Source organism: Zosterops lateralis (genome assembly GCF_965231275.1).
Source record: "Zosterops lateralis genome assembly, chromosome: 2".
NCBI lineage: Eukaryota > Metazoa > Chordata > Aves > Passeriformes > Zosteropidae > Zosterops > Zosterops lateralis.
This window is the reverse complement of record NC_139763.1, coordinates 32,394,972-32,420,215: the sequence shown is the minus strand read 5'-3', so window position 1 is coordinate 32,420,215 and position 25,244 is coordinate 32,394,972. Positions and strand designations below refer to the sequence as shown.

At 39.5% G+C, this 25,244-nt stretch overlaps 1 protein-coding gene across 2 annotated transcripts; it reads right to left on the bottom strand.

The window, feature by feature from the left end:
- Positions 1 to 232: 232 nt before the first annotated feature.
- Positions 233 to 20,612, bottom strand: CNGA3 (cyclic nucleotide gated channel subunit alpha 3; the record flags this gene model as incomplete). Of its 2 annotated transcripts, XM_083855206.1 has the most annotated exons (8): positions 233 to 1,845; positions 5,068 to 5,174; positions 6,073 to 6,180; positions 8,255 to 8,398; positions 12,087 to 12,140; positions 13,719 to 13,898; positions 15,992 to 16,108; positions 20,512 to 20,612. In XM_083855206.1, the coding sequence occupies 8 exons, from the start codon at positions 20,610 to 20,612 to the stop codon at positions 437 to 439; spliced, it is 2,220 nt and encodes a 739-aa protein (XP_083711332.1). In that variant the 3' UTR covers positions 233 to 436. The 2 variants fall into 2 exon arrangements, with proteins under 2 accessions (XP_083711332.1, XP_083711333.1); XM_083855207.1 differs by lacking the exons at positions 8,255 to 8,398; positions 12,087 to 12,140.
- Positions 20,613 to 25,244: the final 4,632 nt, after the last annotated feature.

Sequence of the window (25,244 nt, the reverse complement as noted above, 5' to 3'; positions counted from 1 at the left end):
TCATGCATTTAATCAGCTACTAAAGTAGCAAGTTAAAGCAGGGTACCCTATAAATATTTTTTAAGCTCTTAAAAAGGAAAAAAATTAATCCTTTCTACTTCAGGTATCTTCAATGCCTTCTAAATGCATGATGCACAGGAAGAGACAATGCGTCATAACCTACAGGTACCAAACACAAGACATTCTGAGCATGACTTGTAAGAAACCCACTCTCAGTACAAAAAAGCACCAAGTGCTGGACCAAATCTCCCCCCAAGAAGAAGGTGACAGTGTTCTATTTACAAGAAAATACTGCTTCAGTTAAAAATGCTTAAAACCATTCTCTTGAATTCATATAAAAATAATTATGTCTATGTATGCACACACATATTTACATACATTTATGGCTTTCAGTGCTTCAACTTTCTCCAATAAATGAGGAAATATAAATACTGCATTACTGCTTTTTCTCCTCCTCAGGTTTTTCAGCCTCTCCTTCTGCAACTGATAAGCTGCCACTACCATATTTTTTCACTCGGGTTTCTACTCTGGCAAGTCTCTGTTTCACCTTTTGTTGAGACGCGCTGTACTCTGCCAAGAGCCTTGCAAACCTAGTCTGCAGTGTATCCAGAGCTACTTCAAGTCGCCCTATTTTTTCTTCCAAGTCTTTTGGGTCAGCTCCTGCTTTTGCTGCCTCCTCATCTATTAAATTGTCTTTCATCAGAATCTGACGTCCTTTCTCTTCCAGAGCCTTTTTGGCTTCTGGATATTCTGTTAGGGCTTCCATTAAATCATCCTTAGACAAGCAGAACAAATCAGAATAACCAATACTCCTAATGTTGGCTGTCCTCCTGTTGCCAGATTTGCTACCTTTGATGTTTAGGATGCTGATTTCACCAAAGTAGCTGCCATCGCTCAGGACTACAAATTGGGTTATGCCATCATCTGCCACCACAGCCAATTTTCCCTCTTTAATAATGTACATTTCTCTTCCAATATCTCCTTTTTTGCAAATGTAGTCACCAGGACTGAAGACTGTAGGTTTCAGTTTCAGCACCAGCTCAATGAGAAGTCCAGCTTCACAATCCTGGAATATACGCACTTTCCTCAGTGTGTCCAAATGGACATTGATGGCAATTTCAGCCTTCAACTTGTCAGGCAGATTTTTGAGAACCTCCTTCTCATCCACGGTTTTCTTGTTGGTCCAGAGGTAATCAAACCACTTAATAACCCTGGCTTCCAAATCCTTAGTCACTTTTCGGAATTGCATGTACTGTTTAATGGAATCCACTTTGGCCTGGAACTCTGCCCTGGAAGCATTCATGTTGGAAATCATGGAGCCGACATTACCGACAATGGTAGCAAAGATGAGCACGCCCACCAGGAAGTCGATGACCACAAAGAGATACTCCTCGTCTTTCACCGGGGGCGGCGTTTCTCCAATGGTTGTCAGCGTGAGCGTCGACCAGTACAGACTGTAAATGTACTTCCTGGACAGGCGCGCGTACTCCGGAACGGACACGTTGGGATACACCCAGGAGTCGGTTCCAAACCCGATCACCTTCGATATCGCAAAGTATATGCATGCGTTCCAGTGGATGATGATAAGGATGTATAACACAAGATTGCCAATACGGAACATGTTTGGATAATTTGTCCTCGTCTCAGTACGGTCAAAAAACTCAAAGAGCCGAGCAATCCTCAGCAAGCGGTTAAATCGGAGCTCAGGGTAGTTCAAACCAAGCTTAAAATATGCCAAGTCTGTTGGCACAAGAGACAGCACGTCCAGTTTGAACTGAATAGTTTTGGTATAATGTTCTCGTAATTTCTTCTCATCCTTGACTAGCAAACCTTGTTCAAGGAAGCCTTCAGAGAATAAAAAGATTTTACTTGTTAGAATAAAAACACCATCAAAAGTAGTGAGTGACTTATATTTCAGGCCTAAGAATGTTAAAATTTGTACTGTTTTGCCTACGGACATTGAGGTCATTTCATTGCATATTTAAATATTTCAATCAAGTTTCAAAGCTGATATATAATGACTAAGAACAATGACTCTATTATCACCACAGTGCTCCCTGAGGTTTTCCACTCTATTCTGTGACAGCTGTATCTTTTTCTTTTAAGTGTCTTTGAAAAAAAAAAAAATAGGGAGATTCAAGTGTCTAATTTTTCATGAATCATGTGCATGAGTCACAACTAAAGTTAAGCAAGTGTTAAGCAACTGTGTATAAAATAAGAGTGGAATATTTTAAAATAAATTCCAGGAATAACTAGGTATAATGGATTGCTGGAAACTTTTCCCAAACAATATAGATATCCTTGAGATAAAGAAATGCAGTTACCTCCCCTCGCTAAGTCAAGTTTTTCCTCTTGTATCCAGTGTTAAAATGGACATGATTTTCCTTGGTTTGCACTTTGTGTTTCTAGAGAGAGAGCTACTAAGTGGACTTTTGCACATTAATATTTCTTCATTCCAAAGACTTTGAAAAGTATTAGATTTTAAAAATTTACGAGTAGATATAAACTGCAGTGAGAGACCTTTACTGCAGACAGTACAGCCACAGTGCTATTTTATGCCTCTGAAGGCATTAAAAATGTTCCATAGGGAACAGCCTATGCACTGCAAAATACTTGCTGTAATTGCAATGGAGATATCCAACTGTCAGGCCATTGGGCCACTCAGGAGAAAAAGTCCACTGAGAAAAAACCAAAACATTCCCAGTGTATCTGGGATTATCACATTTTACTAACCCCTTAGCAATCTACAAGCCATTTATAGCTTTCTCAGGGAAGCATCTGCTGAGGAACAGCAAGCTGCATTTCTTTGTGCCCTACACAGCATGGCTGTATTTCTGGAATGTGTGGTGCACCTGTAAATGCCTCATCTATTTGTGTATTTGCCTCATCTATGTGTGTATCTGGCTTTGGATCTGCAAACTGACGGCGACTACAAATGGAAGTAGTTCCTGTGCCATGCATGTGTTGCCTCCCAGAAAACTGCTGAAAAAGCTGGTCAAATATGCCCTTTAGTTATACAACTGAACAGAAAAGTGGCCAGACTGATGAACTTCTGATACACAGTTATGAAAAATAACTTTGAAAACACCTTCCTCCTGAATGGAGATAATATCTCTCAGCTTTTTATTCCATTATGGAACTAAAGTCTTATAGTAAAATCTTTCAAAAGCATTAGAACACAGGGTATGCTAAGCACAACCAGCTGCTGAGACATCTTTTGTGTTTCACAATGCACAGTCACTGAAAAGGTGAAATGCAGTCCAACTGGCCCTGCAGCTGGACAGAAATGCACCATAGAGAAGCTGATGATCAGAGTAGTTGTGGGGCTGCCTAGATCTCAGTTCAAAGGCAGACCATGCCCTCAGACAGCAGAAAGTCTCAGTCTTCCCCAAAAGTTTCCAGGACCTCTGTCCCTAGGGCAGATGGACCTGGCAGACTCACAGGAAAAGGCAGCAGACAAAGGCTGAGCCAGGAGGGACTGTTAAAAATGTTGACAAAGATTTTGCCACCTAAAAGAAGCGACTTCTTTCTTGGAGTGCCTGGAACTACAGCAGACACCTCCACTGAAGCATTTGGGAGATGGCTCCAGCAATTCTGCAGTTGCAAGCCAGGCCTGAAAATTCAAATTCCAGTCAGGCTTTAACAGCCATATAATCATTACCAGGACAGCCCATGGAAATTTATAACTTCCTTTGCCTGGATATGCCTAATTTCTAGTCTATTCTTTCCCATTTTGTTAACAGGTATAACTGCAGAAGGTAAATTTAGTTGGCACAGTTGACATTTTAACTACACAAAGATAAATACCTCCCTCCTTCTATCCTGCCCCAAATACAGCATTCTTGTGATTTAGGCTGGTACCTGAAACTGACTTTCCTGCTGAACAAGGTACTTGCTAAGTTTAAGAATTTGGCTTGCCCTGGGTTGTGTGCTTCCCACATAACAGCATTTTTAGCCCATCTTGTAATTATGTTTACAACTTGTCACAGGCTATAATTAACATCAAGCTGTGAGCACAACTTTAAATAAATAAATAGATAAAAATGGATAAGGTGTTAAAATTAAATATTTAAAATTACTCTCATTTTTTAATGATCAGTGTTGTTTTGGACTCTTTCAAGGAACATTTTGAAGCTGTGTCTGTACCAGTGAAAAGAATGAGACAGGAGATGTTTTCTGGCTCAAGACCAGCTACCATGATCACTTCTATTCACATATAAGTTCTTCCCTAACACCCAACCTCTGCTGTGTCCTAGCTGTCCCCAGACACTGGGTGCTCACTGGCACGGACCAAAGTGCATCAAGGACAATTCACTAACTTGGTGATATGGATCACTGTACGTAACTGCTTAGGCCTATATTAAGACTTTGTTCAGTTTGAAACAGATACCAGTTTGAGGTTGGAATCTCAGCCTGCCTGGATTACAGAAACAGGGACAAGAAGCTGAAGAGAACCACTTCATGCATAGCATAGCACAGCCCTCAAAGATCCTCTGGGTTCACACTTCAGGAAGGCAGGATCTGAGCAGAGGTTCCTGGGTTAACCGTATCCCATCACCAGGCAGTGGGAAACCAGCCAGGACCTCGTAGAGGCTGCAGGAAGCACAGAAGGTGGCAGAGGGGCTGCGCTGCCTCTGTCCCACGCCTAGAATCACAGACTGAAGGCTGAGACAGGTGCCAGGTCTTGCACTTGACCAACTCAATAACCACTTTGGAACAGGATGCTGCAGAGCTTGGTTAAGAAAATAGCATTTTTGGGGTGCAGTTGGTTTTCTGCTCCAAGTGCCCTACTGTCCCTTCCCCACACAGCCTGTTACAATGGCTATGCAGTCAACACCTGGCATACCTATTAATGACAGAACTGAATTTAGAGACAAGTGAAGAGCAAATGTTGGAATGTATGGCCTTAGAAAATCCAAACTGATCAGACACTTCATCTTCTGAAAGCCTCCACTGTTGCATTCTGACAGGATATTACAGTGGTCAGACCCCACAGGGGAATTTTTGTTTCCATCCTTTATATACACGCAGTATCTGAAAACACAATAAAATGCCAGAAAGACTCACCTGTTCTGAACCTGACAAACGTATCAATAACATAGATAATATCAGAGAGATAATCCAAGAACAGCCACATTTTAACATGGTCCATTTGTAGCTCATCAAAGCAGGCTCTAAAGAAACAAAGATTTTAAAAAAATAAATTAGGCCAAATTCATAAGCAGAGTACTTGCATGACGTGCCCTAGCAGCATGTTAGTGGACCCTTCTGGAACAGAAGTATTGCAAGCAGCATATCTCCATGTCCAGACACGAGATGCACACTAGAGCTATGTCCAGACACCAGGATCTTTCAGAATTCAAAGGTGTTCTGGACAAGAATAAAACTCAAACACATAAATGCCACCTGAGCGCACTTAAGGAGGATTACACATATCCCTAAAATTAAAAGTGCATCATATTTCATGGGATAGACATCTCCATGAAGATAATTCCCAAATAAAAGATTTGTTTCTCAGTGGCAAGCCATCCTCATTTCTCCCTACCATCTTACACAGTGTAAGGAAACCAATTCTACACCTCTCCCTTACTTTGACTGAAACTGATTTCTACATTCTACCATGGAACATAAATACTTGAGTTAAATCTTCCTGCCCTTCGAGCATCCAAAAGATGCGTTATAAGAATTTAAGAGGCCCCACCACTGCCTATATCCCTCCTTTCTGTTCTCTCCTGGGTGGTGGGAAGCCCTCATCCCTGGCAGAGTTAGGGGTGCAGTGGCCAGGACACGGCTCAGGCGCCAGCCAGCAGGTGGCACACGAAGGCCACACCAGCGCTCATGAGGACATCCACTGCAAGTTACATCCACCTGCTTTTAGTCCAAAAGGGAAAAAAAGAAAGAAACACTGGCAATCTATTCCCAGTGGTATGCACATCATACATCCCTAAGGGCAAATGAACTGTAAACCTTCTAGGTAAGTCACCCAAAAGAGACTGCAGGGAGGTTAGAGGGTGAATTACATAGAAAACATAATTATTGAAATGTTAAATTGTTATGAACTTAAATCCATACCTGCACACTAGCATACACCAGTTATAGAACACGGGTGCTGCAATTACAGTCAGCCAGTTGTAGTACAGATTGCTTGAAGGATCTATCACAAAGACCTCCTTTTTCTGCCTGGAAAATAAAGCATGCATATTTACACTGGAAATGTAAGCAAGCAACCTGCTGGATTTCCCTCTTGTTGAGGCTGTTCATTTCACCATGAACTCACAGCTGCCTGAGAAGAGAAAGTATCCATGCAGGCAGTGCAGATGAGATACCAAGTATCCCATCTGACAAGCTCAATTTCTTTGTTTTACCCAACTTTTGGAAAAGTAAGTAAGAATGGAAAGAAAAACACAGGCATTCTTATCTCCCAGGCTGAAACCCACAGCCTTCTGTATTAAGTCCCACACTGAAAAAAGGTTAATTATTAAATGTTTCTTACTATCACTCTGGTCAGAAAGTTACATTTCATTGCTAGAGAAAGAGCCTTCCTTTGCAAGCTAATTACTGATCTTTCACAAATTCTATGATGGAAATTGCTGTATAAGCATGCATTTGAACAAGTAAAACATGTATGTATTCAACTATATGTCTGTACAAGTAAGAATCTCTGTGTGCATGTGTACATACAGTGTGTAACAAGAGCTGAAACATATCTTAGTATGTAAAAGCAAATCTCACACATTCACAGGCTCCTTAGGCCTCACAACAAGTGATGCTAAAGGAAGCATACAGGCACGGAATGTAAAGATTTAAAGAACAGCATGGCTAATGGCACAGGGTATGTTCAGAAGTGCCCACCTCCAGCATGAGAAAGGTTGATATGGAATAGAGAGCAATTAGGCATGTAATAAGAGGAAATATGTATTAGTGGATTTGAGGTCCACAGCTGCAAAATTCAACAGCAGACGTGTGATCTGTGGACTGTATAATAGTGTGCAGAATATGGAACCAGGCAATGCTTGAATATGTATTTGTGGGACATTTCCTAATCTCCAAGAATGCAAATATATTAAAATGTAATGATAATTCATTTAAAATCTGTGCGTATTTCTGGCATTACCATTGCTGTCAACTGAATGTCCATGCAATGTGAGTAAAGGAAGCAGCTTTAATCTAAAAAGTATTTACTTACCCATCTTCACTATTGGTTTTAAGCTATTTCCTCTAGAAAATTGGTCACCAGCTCAAAACTGGTGACCATGAATATGATCATCATATATCAGAGTATACTACCTCGTAGACATTAAAACATTAATTTTCTTTGACAAAATGTTTTAAAACACTCTTGGATATTGTGTAGCTCAGGCTTTCACTATACAGTAATTAAAGCCAAGAGAGTGTGCTTTGAACAAAGGCTTTTTAATTGGAAAAAAAAAAACAATTAAAAGCTTTGATTAATAAGAGATCAATCAGATTCCATTTGGAATGCCTTCATGTCTATATAGCAGGTGCCAGCATATACATACATATAAACCTACAGTATATTACTCTAACATACTCCTTAACTGTGAAGGCCACCCAAATGCATTCCCTTTTTATCTGCCATCATCTTACTTTTAATCATCATTACTGATAATATTAAATTGTGCTATATTTGGGTCAGCTTTATGGGAACAAAGCAAGAAAGGATCCATTTCTGCCAAAAGCATTCAAATTACCTCATTTTGTTGCAGAAACAAACCACCCCCATACCAACTGAAGCAAATTTTAGTAATCATTAGCAATGAACTGCACTGTACCAAATAATTAAATATACTAGTCAGTGAAATAACTAAACTTACTAGCAAACTTTTAATTTTCTACATGTAAGATTTCTACATGGTAAGATAAATCAGATTTTTGGTTCATCTGAATCGTTATGGAAATTCTGGAACAATGAAAAGTCTGCAGCTCTGCAAAGCAGGCTGCTGTCCTAAAGTGTTGTCATAATTAAAAAGTGATCTTCAACTCAAAATGACCAGAGGTAGCTCAGTTCCCTTTCACTGACATAGGAAGCTGTTCTGAAAGATCTAAACACAGGTCTTCAAGATACAACTTCACTGAGCAGTTGAAACTATCCCAAAGGGAAAATGTATTAAAGATTTGACAAGCTAAGAATCTGCAGTCTACAGAACAACAGTAAGTGTTACAATTAAATGCTGCATCATATTTTGTAGTGTAGGAGACATGTTATAATCACACATTCATTATTTATACTTACTCTTCCTTTTTTTTATCATCTTTTTTGTCATCTTTTTTGTCATCTTTCTTTTCCTCTTTCTTTTCCTCTTTTTTCTCCTCTTTTTTCTCCTCTTTTTTCTCCTCTTTTTTCTCCTCTTTAACCTCTTTCTTTTCTTCCTTTTTGCTGTACAACATAATGTAAGGCTTAGCAATATTACCAATACTGAGCAGTTCAGGGAGAGGGTGGAGGTTTGGGAAACAAGACTAGAGTCTGGATAGAGTAAGACAGGGATCCAACTGGAGTTTTAAAAAAAGAGTTTACAGGCTGAGACCTCTCACTCTGACACCACACTATCACATCAGCTGGCTGATTCTCTGCCTTAGTCGTCCACACCTTGACCTTTTCAGACATCAGTGCACCAGGATGATTTTAAGTAAATGCTTTCAGTTTGATTGACTCTTAAGAACCCAGGCATTTAAAAATAAACCTTTTAAATTATGACAGAAGATGAAATGGCTTAATAAACTGTCAACATTCTTTGTGCAGCCAAAACCTCAACATGACTGTCTGAAGCTTTCATAATAATTATAAAAAATGAAGATGAATGCCCTCTCATGGTTCTTTAAAACCAGCAAAATTTTGGTTAATTAGTTGCCTCTGGATCTGAATTGTCCCATTCTTAGGTTTGTCTGAACAGAAGGGTCTTGAAATATGTTTACCTATGCAGTCAGGCTCACAAATACTTTTCAAACCTACAGGAAGGTAATGTCTTTCTTGAGATTCTGACAATACTTAATCTTAAAGCTAGATTTGCTACATGCCTTGGTCAAGAATCATGTAATGTGATGTGAAGAACGGTGCTCATTAGTACAAGCAGAAAATCCCATCATCTGAGATCTCCTTCTTTTTTATTTGAAATTTGTCTAGTTCTTGAAGCAGGAAGTGCCCCACTTAGACAGAAAAGGCAAAGAGTGTTCCTCACACTACAGCATATGTGGATAACAGAACTCCCCACACATAATGTCTGGTTTGAATGAAAGCCATGGATTCCTGCTCCCATGGGAGCTTTGTCTTCTCTGAACTGCCAGGACTGAGTCTGAGTATCCCTTTGCACTGGTGTCAAGAAAGGGCAAATGAGTTTAATGACAGCAACATCCCACAGCAAGGAGAGAATATGTAATAATGCTGCTGACAGGACTTGTGCTTTCCATGCACACTTGCTCATATTGCTCAAGCCAGAAAGGGTTGTGCTGTGAATGGCAGTCCCATCTAGGAATGTGGTTGTTACAGGGAGAAAGAAGTGCTCCAAAGGAGATGACAGATGCCCATGTTGAGATAGTAGCAGCTTTCACCAATCAGCAATGAGCACCTGTTCCAGTTCTTACACTTAGACATTCCCACAGTGATGCACCATCACAGTGTACTTTGGAAAAGCCAAAACTCATTTGCTAAAAAATGCCAAGATCCCACACTCTACCACACCCAGGGAAATACCTACCAAGCTGACCAACACCACTGAAACATTCAAAATTACACAGTACAAGGGAGCAGAACGGGAGGAGAGAAGAACCTTTGCCTTGACTGATCTTCTATTTCTACTTGCATCTCATATCAAAGAAAGAGTTTTTCATTTACCAAGGCAAATTCCTACACAGCAGTGGGAACTACTTCTCAGGAATTTATTTCTCTGGACTGATTGTCCAGAACTTCACCACTTCATTTTCCAATCTGCCCCCAAAACTCCTTCCTGTTTAAAAAACATGTCAGGATTTCACTGCAGATTGCCATGCATGGCGTCTGATCTAAAGGCAAATGCACAGTTGCTGTTGCTGGAATTAATGTAGCTCCTTGATACTTCAAATGCCTGGCATTCTTACCAGAAAGGAAGAGTTATGAGTAAGCAGAATTTTCAAAGGGTAAGGCCACTGTATAATTGTGGATTTGCTATGCAGGGAAAACTAGGTTGAGATCAAGAATCAGTCAAAAAGTCTCATTGCTGGTAAACTTTGGAGATAATAATTTGACAATTCCAACTCCCTCCTATGTTGGTGTTTTATTTTTTAAAAGTGAAAAAACTTCATTTCATACAGCATCTAATGCCAACACTTATTTTTCTCTGGCCTGAGATCTCCTTCAAACTCATCTGTCTACTACAGGTACCTTTCGTAAACGAGTTTCTTCCATTTATGTTGCCTCTGTTCATCTTTCTATTGTGGTAACTCCCAACTTATCATACTCCCATCTACTTGTAGTCTGGCAATAAAAGCCACTCAGAGGAAAAGGTTGGCCATAATCAAAGACTTGAAAGCATCATGTGCCAAGACATGGCACACTTAGATTTTTAAGATAATGAGAAGTCCACATTTCTTTTTCTTTACCAGTAACACTGAGTAAACTAGAATCCAGTAACTAATAAAACAGTTTGTGTCAGTCCTCTTTGACCCCCAACACAGCAGCATCCTTGCTGTTTCTAAGCTGTGTGCAGCATTAGACTTAGAAATCTACTTCATCAACCCTTATAAAAACACTGTCATAGTCTTTGAATTACTCCGATATTTGCATTTCTCACCTGTCAAGTACTTTGCAAATCAAGAAGATTTCAGACTGTTGGGCTGGTAGACAGACAGGTATGGTCTTCATTTAAAAATAATGAAACATTAAAAGGATGAAAGTTTTGCCCAAGGTACATGAGTCACTGTCAAAAACAGAGTGAGGCAGAAGTATTTCTGTCCTAACCAGTCCTTTGGGCTCCATCTAGCAGGGTCAGCTCCAAGCTTATAGCACTTCTTTTATATCAGTCTAAATAAAAGTTTGGATACTTCTGTCACTGTTCACTGTGCACAGATTTTCCTTTTGAATAAAAGTTATGCAAAGTAAACCAAAAAGTTGCTTTAGGAGCTGGAAGATCTCTCATTTAGCTATGTGCACAAAAGTTTTGCAGCATCATTTAAAACGTACAGTTTAAACCTGCCTATAATAGAATTATTTGGAGGGAAAAAAACTCAAGAGCTTTCTAGAAGTATTTCTGACACAATCAGAAGATGTAGTGATTACTTTTAATTTTTTTTGTTTTCATCTGGAAAGCAATTAAAAAAAAACTACTATAATTATGCATAAGAACAGATCTGCTGCTGGATACTAAAGAGCAGATATATCTCCAAATTGCTGTGGTCTAAGACAAGCAACAAACATTGATGCTGGGTGATTTTAAATTACAGAAGCTCTTCACATTGTTTAATAAATTCCTCGTTGGTGTAACACTGTGAAAAAGCTTGTCAATTATGTAAAATAGACTCAAAAGGACAGCTCCTGTCAGATATTCAGTGGCAATACCAACCTAATTATGGTGCCTCTCAGTCTTTCAAACAACAGTACCTGCTGAACTGAAACACACACTTTTAAACGATGGACATATAAACGGGTTTTGGTGCTCTCATCAGTATCCACTTCTCATTTGATAACCTGGAATTTTTGGGGCACTTGATTTGCAAAAAGGGACCAGTGTGTTAAAAGAGGAAAACCACTATAAGAAAATTAATACATGAATCTCGTTTGAAAACTGAACAATGAATGCATCAATTGGTAATGCAGTAAAATCAGCCAGCTGAACTACAGAAGGTAGGGGCTAAATGCTTAGTCAAATTCAATACCCTCTGAGAGGAAGGGGTTACTTCAGACAAAAACAGGTTCACAGGGAGCACAAAGGATGCTTTTGACTAAGAAAACTAGACCTTTCTCTATAATAAAACTATACTCTTAGGAAAGGTTTAGGAAGAACTAAGGAGTTTATACTACAAATGTTACTAGGCTGCACAGGGAAAAAGAGAAGGTGCTGGTAGTAGAAAGGTCTTTGGAAGTTAACAGTACTTACTCTTCATTGGTGTTGTTGCTAAAGTTGACATTGAACCTGGCCAAGGGCCAGTGACTGCAAGCAAGTTAAATAAAACACATTAAAAAGTGTAAAGGCTGCTGGTATTTCACACACGTGTTTACAGACACGACAGACTGACTCACGAGCTTCTCACATAGGCACTGATAAGATTAGCAAGGTCAATTTTGACTGTTGTGATAAGCCCCTTTGCATAACTGCTTCAAGGCACCAGTTCCTTTCTGTCATATGCCTGGCACACACATTTGTGACCACATCTGATGTCTGAAGCCTGTTCTTAGGCCTATTAGTGCATGGCAAGATGCACCTCACTATTTTTAGCCCTGTACTCATTGGGCTACTATTTTAAGCTTTCTTCAATCCTTTCAAGTCCTCTTCACAGATGCAGTGTCAAGGCTTGTGGATAAGTAATGAGCATATCTACCACTGCTGCAGAATTAACCCTTCATGATACAACCACTGAGAGTTACTGTCAACTAGCAACAGCATAAAACTGAGAAGGCAAGGATGGGTGCCCTCAAACTCACTCCAAATAGCCTTGTACAGAGGTTTGCTGGACCATGATCAATGTTGTTCTCTCTAATTACTTCCCATCTGTAGTTGCTACTGATCCAGACACCTGAGAAATCAGGCAACTGTCTGGCTAATTCAATAAAATGTGCTCTTGAGATTAATTTTTAAGAAGCAGATCAAGTGAAGATAATAAGGCTGTGCTGGACTACAACAAATCAAAGCAACCTGCATAATGCACAGACCTTCAAAGGTTTTTGCTTTAATCTGAATTGCTTGCTGAGATTTTTGAAACTAATTACTTGCTTACCTACCAATCTTTAATTATGCAAAAAAATATAGGAGTCTCTGCTTCAAAGCCTAATGCCAACAGAAAGTCAGCTTTTGTCTTGAGACTTCATTTTCCCATTTTAGCTGGAGTTAAATTTAAAACACTGTATCATACAATTATAAAGTAATAATAATTCATCAAGTCAAATAACTGTAAACATATAAAGGTTTCTCTTTCGTTCTATTGGAAAAAAGTTAGGACTGAACTTGCCTTCCATACCAAAGACTGCATATGTGCTAGTAAGTGAAGTCAGCATCCAAATGATTTTGTCATTTCTGCATCAGAAACTTTCTGTAATGTTATCAGATGGACTTCTGAGTAGAAATAACAAAGCAATGACAAGTTTTGCACAACTGCTTCTTTAGAGTTTACTAACACTTGCAGATAATGCACATTAAGATCCTGCAAAGCCAAAAGTAGAAACATCCTAAGTTCTTGAAATAGAAATTGCATTCTCCTCAGTAGAGAGCAGTTTAGCAACATCAAGCTGCATATGATAAAATTCCCATTCTGAGAAATCATTCTGCCTGAAGCAGCATGATCAAAATCCTTTACTTCAAGATCTTGGTCACAGTGTGTTTGAGGAGGAAGGAGAAAGTCTGTTGAAAGTGCAACACTTTAGTTATGTGAAGATTCCTGGGCAGCATTGAATACTCTATTCATCTCCCACGCTAAGCTCCTTACCCTCTTCTTAAAATACAACTTACATCCTACTTACCAAGAAAACATGATAACCTCAGTCATCTTCACTTGAAGTATAAATGTCTCCTTACCTGTTTGCTCCCCCAGGCCACTCACGGGTGCCCAGGAAGGAGCGGATGTTGCTCTGCCTGGTGGACACCTCTACGAGCTCTGGCCCTCTGATACGTTCCAAGAAGGAATCAGGCCTTTGGTCTTCATGGTGTGAGTGTCTGGTGGCCCACGACCTCACAGATAAGACAAATCGTGACAGCCTGCATGGAACACACACGCAAAATTGACTGAAGCAGACAGAAGTGTGAGGTGGCTTAAAGCATCCCCACAAACACGGCCCAGGAGGATTTTTCTCCACATCTCCACCTGCCATGAAATTAAACTTGATGGAGTTAACTGTGTGAACCCAATCACTTGCCACAATTTCATAGATCACCTTCCACAGTGGATCAGGAAAATAGTTCACACATCAGTTCCTATTCTAATGTATCACCACTGCAGGAGCAACAAAATATTCTTGCTGAGTGGGGGCCTTTACATCTCAAAGTGAGATACTCAGTGAAGTCTCTCAGATGCACTTGTATTACATCCTTAGAATTTACCTTCAAGAGTCAGGTTATGTTGCTGTAATGTTTAAATTGCTAGGCATTCATGTTTCTATCACAAACTTCCTTGTATATTCAGAGAACATATAACTCTATCTACACACACACATGATTCAAACTATCCTGAAAAAGGATAAAGGAAACTGTGATAAATGTGACATTGGGTAAAAATTCCTGATAAAAGAATATAGCAAGATATGTTAGATTGGTGTTAATATAAAATATGAAAAAGTATGGTCCGTAGAAACGATTCCCCTGCCAGGCTTCCACCGTCCTCAGTCCTGAGGACGAAGAGAACAGGACAAGGACCATTACGAGAAACAAAGACACTAGCCAACCCAGATAAGAATTGGCATCGCACCCAGACAGTGAAATTCCTCTCCAAATGAAAAGGAGAATTCTCTGCCGAGGAATACACATTGAAATAAACATGGGCCGGCGAGCTCCATCCGCATGTGAAAGGATCTTCCCGAAATATGATCTGCAAGTTAGACAAATCCGGGAAGCCCCTCCGAAAATTATTTGGACTATTTGGACTATCCTGGGCACCTGTTCCGCCTCGAGACATGAAAACCCCTATAAAACCCCGAGCTGCGACCTGCTCCGTGTGGATTTGGGCGACATGCACCTTGGTGTGCAGACCCCTCATCCCCCCGGCGCGGCGCTGCTAATTTCCTATTTTGTGGTTTTTTCTTTTATTGGTGATTGATATCGTGTTATTAATAAATTGTTTCTTTGTTAATTCGATATTTGCCATTGCATTTATAACAGAAACTATAAAAAAGATTTAGAAGGAAGTTCTCAGTATGAATTTATATATTTATGTGCATTATGTTTACATAAAACACACATTTATAATCTTTTTTTCATCTAAACTCAACTTCTTGCAAATTTTGTCACCTAAATCTGGTGAAGTCATTATTTGAAAACCAAGCGGGGAAATACAAGTTTATTCTCCACTGTCCAAAAGGCTGAAATTTAAACAACACTTTTTAAATTACTCTAGTTTTGTAACTTTTTTTTCTTTGCTCTTTGAAATACATTGTGCTTAAAGCGACTGTGGTCTGTGTTGTGTGTAACAATGGTTTCTGAAGGCAGAGCCCTGCAGTCTCAGATGTAAAGCAGACACAACAAGGTTTTGAAGTTCCACTTCAGGATTCAATTTAAAGTCCCAGAAATATAAACAACTTAAGACAATGTTTGGCTTCAATTTTGCTGACTAGGGCTCCAAATCCATTATAAACATAACTGGATTCTAAAAACTGAGAGAAATTCTTGCACTCAAAACACAAAGACAACCTGTCTCTTCCCTTTCCAGAGCCATCTACCAAAAGGAAACAACCATTATGTTTTATTTGACAGGAAACGAACACTGCATCAGCTATCAGCCAGAACCAAACACCCCCTTTTTTACAGTCTGGCCTCACTTCATGCATTTTCCCAGCATTCAATGTATTTTCAGATACAGTTATGTAAAAATAATTTTTTTTTATATATTTGACAAATTTGTTTGGGCTTATTCAACCTCTCTCAGATTTCAAGACTTTTATTAGCAATAAGTAAGTGATGAATCAAGGTCAAATGCAAGTCAAATGCAACTTCTGTTACTTCTTATACACATTCTTCGGCTGGACTCCATCTGTTTTCTTTGGAAAGTGATGGCTTTTCTTTCTTTGCCTCCAAATTGTGACCAGTCTCTTTCAGCAAACTGAATTTAATATTGGAAATTGTATTTGTTAGTATGTTACCTTGCCATTGCTCCCCTGCCAGTGAAGGAGCTGGCCTGGGATTCAGGCACATGTCCTCCCTCCACAGAAATGACTCCCTGCAGTTCTGAAGATGCATCCTCACGCAGCGAATGGGTTCTGCAAAAACAATTTTTTTTTTTTTTTAAGGAATTCCAGGCAGCCTTCACCAGACATTCCCCCATCTGGTTCTCTCCACCATTGCATCAGTAAACAGTCCACCAAATTGTCCTCTCCCTAGTAATAGAGCATATATTTGATAACCATATTGCTAAGCCTGTGCTTCTATTCTTTTGGAGCCATCCAATATGAACTGAAGTCAGTGGAGGCTCTACATTCCAGCAAGCTCAGAAGCTAAAGACTACTTATTAGCACTTAAAAAATTAGCATTTGAGAAAAATCGATTAAATTTCATCCTTGTCTTCTAGTAATGGAGTTATTGGAACCTGGACTCTATGACAGTTCACTCCAGAATTTTTTTATAGTACTCCTTGTTTTTCTCAGTGTTTTTCAGTCTTTAGTATTCACTTTTACAAGACTTTGTTACATCCATTAAGGATCACTGTTTTCCCCCTTTGTAATGCAAACAAGAACTCTCACATGGGTCTGTTAATCTATATTGCCAGGAAAACACTGACTAAAATGATACTTGCAGTATCTTCATAAGAGCTGGCAGGAGCATTCTAAATGCCCACAAGAGGACAATTAGCAGCTCAATTTTATGTGCACTCACAGCTGAGAAACTAATGAACAAATAATTAAAACTTTATTATTTCTATCCAAAGAACAATGCTAAAATAGATCCTGATGGTCCCAGAATTCTCAACTTGTTAACTGTTTTCTACTTCTCTTCCAATAACACAACACCATTTAGTATTGAATAACCTAGTTTATGTTGCCAGTGCTGAGAATATGGTGGCTGCCAAAGTTAACATTCTTCCAAGGGACAATGAACGAATTATGGAACTGACATTCATCACAGATTACCAGATACATAGAGCCCACATTCAGCCCAAGAGCTCTCTTGAGCTGAGTGCTGGGAGGATAGCAGAGTTTGTCCACCTTTTTTGGTATTTCCTGGAGAAATTGCCTGCAGACCTGCTGGAGAAAAGATACTGGACTAGTTTGTGTTTTAGACTGCACTACCATGGCTGGTTTTAAGTACTTTTATTCCCATTTACGAAGACATACGCATTTTGTGTGATCTTAGCAATAAATTCTAATATTGTTAATAGCAGTGCCTAGTAAATATCTAAGTTCCTATTATAGCCAATGGCCATCTCAGGGCTTAATTCAGCTGCTTCACAATAGGAGTCTGGTACAATTTGGAACACCTCAGAATACTTTACTGGACCTCTCCGGAGCACATAGGTCTCTTCTCACATCCATAAGTGCCAGCTAAATGCTTCAAATACTCTATTGGGATCTCAAATAGCATTAGATGACTATTTTAGGCAATTAAATACCTCCCATAATCAAGAGAACCAAAGGAGCCTGAAGAGTTACTGAGTTTGAGGGTAAGCTGAGCAGTTCCCTGGGTGCTGCTTACCATCAGTAGTGACTACATCTCCATTCAGGACAGCAGGAATATAGGCACCTACCTACATAAAGACTGAAATCCAGATGTCTATAGGGCACAGCTGAACCCTACTTTCAACTTTAGATAGCCAGCATGTGTCTATAAGCTAATGTGCTGCCTCCTATTTGAGCTGTTTCTGTAAAGAGGCTGGGTTTCAAAAAAGGAGATTCATTTATTTTTTGGATTTTTTTTATTTTTGCTTTAACAAAATGAACCAACTTTTTAATGCAATTCAGAGTAAGAATATGAGCATATGAATCACTGCAGCATAAAGAAGCACAGCATTTTAAAGATCAAGTAGCAGCTTTCTGTTAACTGTTGCAGTGAACACTTGGTAACACTTCATTTCACAGCAGAAAAGTGCTTAAGCACATCCTTAGCATTAAGCATAAATTTAACACCCACTGATTTTAATAAGAACTAAGTAATGTGTTTAACTGCTTTGTGGAACTAGCCAACAGGAGTTGGAGGAAGGGAAGAAATGCTGTTACTCTAGCAAATGTGCTTTTTTTCCCCAATATCTATAGTTGAATATTTTGATACAAGATAGGGAAGAGCTAAAATCCTGGACGGTTTCCATCTTTTTGTACAGACATTTTCTAAAGCAAATCTGAATTTAAGTATAAAAATAACAGAATTTTTGAATGGTATTATCAAGATATTGTATATACTTACCAGCAATCATTTCAACAATCCAAAAATCATAAATATGAGGTCTATTTTACAGAGCAAGACTGCACCTTCTTACCCATCTATGAAAGTCCTGCAATTAATGCTGATAATATCAAACTTTCCTTTAAAAAAATGCCTCTTCAAGACTATCCCATGATGATAAAGTGCAATTCATATTTCAGTCCCCTTATCTGTCAAAGTCATTGCCTCTGAAATTGCAGATGACTGCAGGGATTTAATTCTACATTTAAACCTTTATGACCCCACTCTCACATCCCTGCTAGTAATTCCATTCTGAGCTGCCAATCACTGGCATCTGCTACAAATAGGATGTGAAAAAAAAGGAAAGGAAGAGGCTCATTTCAATCTGTGTTTTCACTTTTTCTAACACATCACTGTTCATGGAGAGAAAGGGACAGGGCTCTTTTAAATCTCCCTAAGGAGACCACGGGGTAATGTAACTATGACGAGCAAGTCTTACTGTGCAGAACTAATGAGATCCATTTTCACTACTGTAGGTACATCTATGTGACAGAAGGTATCATGTAAGGAAAGCAAGAAGAAAAAAAAAAAGGACCAACTCAAACAGAGCATCCATAGCAACTGCTATGGACATGCAATCCAAAAATCACCACAATGCAGGGGGTCCCATCAGCCCATCAGGACTCTGTGGGCTCCAGCCTGGGTGTGCATTTGAACAGCAAGGGACAGCTTGACAAGGTCCACATAGAGGAGGGGGTTGGCCATAACAAGCCAAAAGCAGAAAACTTATTTCAACCTTTTGTTTTGGGTTTCAATATGTAACCAAAAATGTGTACACTATTTCCATCTGTTGAAACTGTTTGGGAAGGTGATTTCTTTATCTCTTGTATAACCCATTCTTCATAACTCTAGAGGGGAGGGGGTGGGTGCCTTCTGCTAACAGGCCAGTTGTTAAAACCAGGTGGGACAGGGTTCTTTATCTCTTCCAAGACCCATTCTCCCTCCAGGGGAGTATCTTCTGTTAATGGACCATCAAGGCGCACCACATGACTGATACAATTACATCATCTCATTGTGAGATGCTCCACCCAGTGGAAGGAGCCAACCATTCCTACCTAGATAAAAACTGGGAGTCCAAAACACCAAGGCAGCCTGTTTCCACTAGATTTCCAGAGGAAGAACTGACCCATCTCACCACCACTGGACCCTTTCTACTGGATCATCTCTACTCCAACAGAACCACATCTGTTACTACCCTAGGAGGATTTATTTGGACTGCTTCCAATACCTGACCAACAGGGTGTCAGGTTGCATCTCTGACTCTGTCAGGGTTTTCTAGGATTTTTGTTTGTTTGCTTGCTTGAGGTTTGTTTTGATTTTGGGTGGGTTTTTTTGGGTTTTTTTTTTGTTTTTTGTACAACTACATTTGTATTTTTAATATTCCTAGTAAAAAACTGTTATTCCTATTCCCATATCTTTGCCTGAAAGCTCCTAATTGCAAAATTATAATAATTTGGAGGGGAGGGAAGGTGTTTACATTCTCCATTCCAAGGGGCCTCCAGTTTTCCCTAGCAGATACCTGTCTTTCCAAACCAAGACATCTTTACAGATGCTATGGATCATCAGGCATCTTTCTGTAGGCCAATCAGGCTTTGCCCAATCTAGAAGAATGACTGGTACAGTGCAATAGGTAATTGCAAGCTCAGTGGCACATTTCAAACAGCCCCTTTAAAACTATCAAAACTAAAGAAAGGTGAATATAAAGAAATTATTATGTTTCCTCTGTACAGTGAGACACTGAAAATCCAGTAAAAAAAAGTTGATATTCTTTATCCACTACAAATTCTTCCTATGACAGGAACTAGGCAATTTGCAGAGGCTGGTTTAAGAAAAAAACTTTCCCAAGGCTTTTCACCACATGGTGCTGGAAGGATCCTTTTTTTCAGCAAATCCTACACGCTCTGTTGGAAGCACAGACCCTGCTATCCATGTGGTGACTTGAGAAAGAGGTTTCTCTTCAATGTGTTAGTGTAATCCCCACTGATGTGAAAATGGGCTTTTTTCCTGAGGTAATGCAGCTCCTGCTTCCAAAACTGCAAGCCATGACAACCTCTCTGTGTCCGTCTCTTCTGTACTTTGGATGGATGTTGTCAAGTCTGTTAAGTGCACTGAGCCAACAATATCACGACACAATATTCCCATAATTCCAGCTCCCATTCCCAGAGCTACAGGAGTTCCACAAATTATGAAGCAATCTGTCCTCTTGACTGTGACGAAGGGAAAATATTACCTGATAAAGCCATTTTCAATCCTTTCGATATCTTCATCAGCAGTTATGACAGACAGGCTGTGCATACCAGGGTAGGAGTGCTGGGTGTTTATTTTTGCCATTTTGCTTTACATATCAACATCTAAATGACACCTGAAATGGGAAAAAAAAATATGAAGGTTGCAAAAGGGATGTGCTCAGTACTTAAAAAGAGTTCTTTATCAAAACAGTTGAAAAAGCAAAAAGCAATTTCAATCATTTGAAGAACAGTCAGTGAGGCACACACACATGTGATACACAAACACACATGTTTCTTGATTTATTTGCAGTAGACAGAAAAAAAAAAAAGTGTTAGTAAAGATTCATCATGACCAAAGAAAAAGGGTTACATGACATCATATTCTTTTAGTCTCTGGGCTTTATAGACTACCTACACTGTCATACCTATTATCCATAGTGAAATTGCATTTAAAATATCATTAAAAGAAGGTTAGTGAGAAAGTCAACCAAAAAAAAGTGAGGTATTACATGTGCTGGGACAACTCATTCCACTTTACATTGACTCCCCTGTGCTAATTTTATCTATTTTATGATTAAGCTTTTTATTCCAAAAATCCATATTAACCAAGCAGATAATTAATGACATTTACCCCTTAGTTTAATGTAAGGCCATGCTATAATTCTGTATTATTAAAACTTTGCACTAAACACACACTAGCGGATTTTACTATAATGCTTCAAAACAGCCTCTGTTAAGATATTTAGCAGCTCATCTCCTACAAGTTTTAAAAAAAATTATCTGAATTCCTTTCCAGATTTGAGCTTCACTGCCTTTCCAAATTCGTATCATATCTACCACTTACAAAATGAGTTTTAAGACTCAAGACAAGTGTCTTACAAATGAAGGACTGAAAGACGTCAGTGAAAACTTTGAATTTTTTAAAAAAAGGAAAATAAAGGTTTTGAAACTTCATTAAGGAACCTTTTTTGTTTGAAATATGACTAGAATGAAATTCTTTCAAGATCAATCAACTCCCTCACACTAGGTAGTGTCCATTTTTCACCTGTAATCCTCTGTCTCACTGACCATACAAGATCCACTTTCAACACCAAATGGAATACAGACCTTTCAGAAACTAACTTTGTGACCTGAATTACTCCTGAAACAAAGCTCACTATCCATGATTAGAAGATTATGCATAGAAAATAATATACAACTTTTAAAATTATTTCCTATATTTTAAAGTGGGGGGTTTTAATCCAGAAATAATGAAATAATTCTATAAACAGCCTTAGGTATCACTTAATATTCAAAAATTTTATTAGTATTCTCCATTACTAATTTTGCTTCAGTGCAAATCAGTTAATGTCTGTGTATCACCTTAAACTGAGCCTTGCTCATGCTGATTAACTGAAGTTTTACTGGGGGAAAAATGGGCATTTTTATTACACGTTGACATTAAAAAATTGATTCTTTCAACCCACTCTCAGATTGGAATGTTCACTCAGAAGAATTAACTTCTAAAGTGCAGATAATTTATGTTAAAAACAAAACTCAGAGTTTTAAAAGCTTGATGGTGGGAAGAATTATTCATTAGATAAGTAACAAAGCATTAACCTTTTATCTAAATATGTAATTTCAGAGCAAATTTAGTACTGAGTTAAGTTCTTGACTAGTTCTGACACTTAACAGTTACACTGTAAGTGTTAGTTCTGGTGACTGAACAGTTACACTGTAATCAGTTCTGGTGATTCACAATCAGATTGATGTCTACCTACAGCAGTTCTTAAAAACAAGGCTCACGTGGTTTATAATACCCAGCAAAGTAAGCAACTCTGTTAAAAAAATAACAATAAAACTTTTCTGAAGTTTTGGGATGATGCAGATAATTTGCTACCAACACCATGGATTCCCTCACTGAGAAGACACTTTGCTTCTGAAATTGGAGATTAGTGAACAATGCCTCTCCATGTTTCAAATGCTGGAGGTGTGGCACATGGATTTCCAGACATGTTTGTGCATCAGTTCCCAAAAGTTTGGTTAACAAACATGAAGTACAGTATTTCTGTAAACTTAAAACTGAAATGGCTGAAATTGGATATTACTAATCCAATTAAATGCTTTTAATAGATACTAGAATTAGATATTCCAAACCTTGAGGTTTGAGTGTGCCAGTGGAGCACTGAATACGGGAAACCTTATTTAGACTTTCAAAAGCTATGCCACTAAAGAAGAAAAGACAAGTAATAGCATATGAAGCCAAACACTATTTTGGATAGTGAGAAGACAGAAAGCAAGAGGAGGACTAAACAATCACCTTCATCACTGCAGAAGTTTAATAACAGTAATCCTCAGGACTCCGTAGGAAAAACTGTTGGTAATGATGCTGATGGAAAGAAGGAGTGGTGATACAATAAGATCTCAGGATGGCAAAAAATTGTACAGGCAAGAGAAACAAAAGTAGTGCAGGGAACCTCAGGGTGGCCAACATCAATTACAGCAATTCCTCAATCTGATAACAAGTGATGTGCAACAAAGACAAATGGAAACCTGTTAATACAGGTGGGAAGCATGGAAACTACTACCCTACATGCTTCCAAATGAACCATATGCTCTCAGAAGGGGAGCCTGAAAGGATAGTTTTGGATTAAATATCAGGAAGCAATTCTTCACTATGATGGTATTGAAACACTGGAGCATGTTGCCTGGAGAAGCTGTGGATGCCACATCCCTGCAAGTGTCCAAGGCCAGGCTGGATGAGCCTTTGAGTAACCTGGTCTAATGGAAGAGGAGTTGGAACTACATGGTCCTTGTGGTCCCTTTCAACCCAAACCAATTTATGAACTTATGATAGGTACAGCTCAGTGAAGTAGAGCCCTCACTGCAGGGTGGGATTGCTGACACAACAACTGACAGCGTATACATGGAATGTGTTAATGACACAAAAACCGCTAAAACTGCTCCATGGAACAACAGTGCATTCTTAATCTGGAACACTCTAAGTCCTCTTAAACAGAAAGATAAAGCAGAATAACAGCACGGCAAGAAGGATTAAAGACATGGAAAAGGGAGAGAAAGGAAAATGAAGCCTGCTCACCCCAGAAAGGTAAAGACAAAAAAGTTATAAAATAAAAATATGTAGGTAAAAATTTTAGCTCATTTCAGATCCCTTACAATCACTTCAGCTATAAAATTCACATTCAATATACAGTGTAGTCTGAACTCTTATTCTGTACTATACTGGAGGAAAGGAGGGGGGAAATTTCACAGAAATACAACTCTACTATTAAGCAGTAAAATACATTAATATATATTTGGAAGGAGGTAGGAAGAGTGGATGAAAGTATGTTACATGTGCCCAGCTGTGGCAGACAGACCTAACACAGGAGTGACAGAAATAAGCAGTGAGGTAATTTGGGTACAGTGCAGGTGCTGAGACCTCGTGAAGCAACATGGTTTGGCACTGCATAAAGCCTATAAAGTTCTGACAAATTACTGGCTATTTATTTAATGAAGAAGAAATATTTGTTCCTTCCAGGCCACTAAGAACCCTAACAATAAATGTTTTTAATAGTCTAGAGAGGAGATTAGCATTTCAACATGGGATCCACAATATGGCAAGTAACCAACTAAGAAGCAGCTTAAGAAGAGTCAGCCAGCGGGAAAGTCCTGAAGAGTCATGAGGCTTCACAAATACCTTGCAGGGCCACTCAGAGACAGCTCCAACCATGTAGGACCTGCAATCCCAAAACTGCCACTAAACGCTGGTTTAAGGCAGTTTTAAGAAGTGAGTAGAGCTCAGCTTCATAATTAAAACCAGGATAGTTATGGTAGAGTGGTGGGCTGGCCTTGGCTGGCTGCCAGATGCCCACTCAGCTGCTATTGCACTTCCCCTCCTCAGCAGCCCAGTGGGAGAAAGAAAGATGAGAAAGCTCATCATGGGCTAAGAGAAAAAACAAGAAGAAAAAGGACATTGGGAGACCAATTGTCATCACAGGCAACATGGGCTTAAACCAGGGAAAATTCAGTTTAGTGCAAATTAACATAGAGTTGAATGGTGAGAAGCAAAGACAAAACCCTCTACCACTCATTTTTCCCCAGATTCAACTTTACCCCTACATTCCAAACTCCTTCACCTCCTCTACCCTACCCAGCAGCACAGGGGCTGGGAAATGGGAGGCTGCAGCCAGTCCATAATGTTTCCTCCTTGCACTCCTTCCTCCTCACTGTGCCCCTGATCCAGTGTGGGTCCTCACTGCAGGCTGCAGTCCTTCACAAACTGCTCCAGTGGCTGCAGTCCTGCAGGATAAGCCTGCTCCAGTGTGGGTCCTCCATGGATCAGTTCTTGTTAGGAGAACCTGTTCCTGCACAGGCTCCTCTTCACTGGCTGCAGCCGGCTTCAGGAAATGCCTGGCTCCACCAAAGGGTCCTCCACAGTGGATGTCTGCTCCATCATGCCCCCCTCTAAGAGTTGTAGGGGAATCCTGCTCCAGTGCCCACAACACCTCTGCTCCTTCCTCTCTGACCTTGCTTTCTGCAGAGATGGTTCTCACTCTTTTTTTCCCCCTCAGTCCCCACACACTGCCTCTGTGGCATCCTACTTTTTCTGAAGTGTTTTCTCCATAAAGTGCCACCACCTTGGCAGGGGGGTGAGTTGGAGCTGGCTGGAGCAGTCTGTGTCTAGCACAAGCAGCCCTGGCTGCTGCTCACAAGGGGCCCCACAGCCCCTGCCAGCCCCTGGGCACTGCACCCA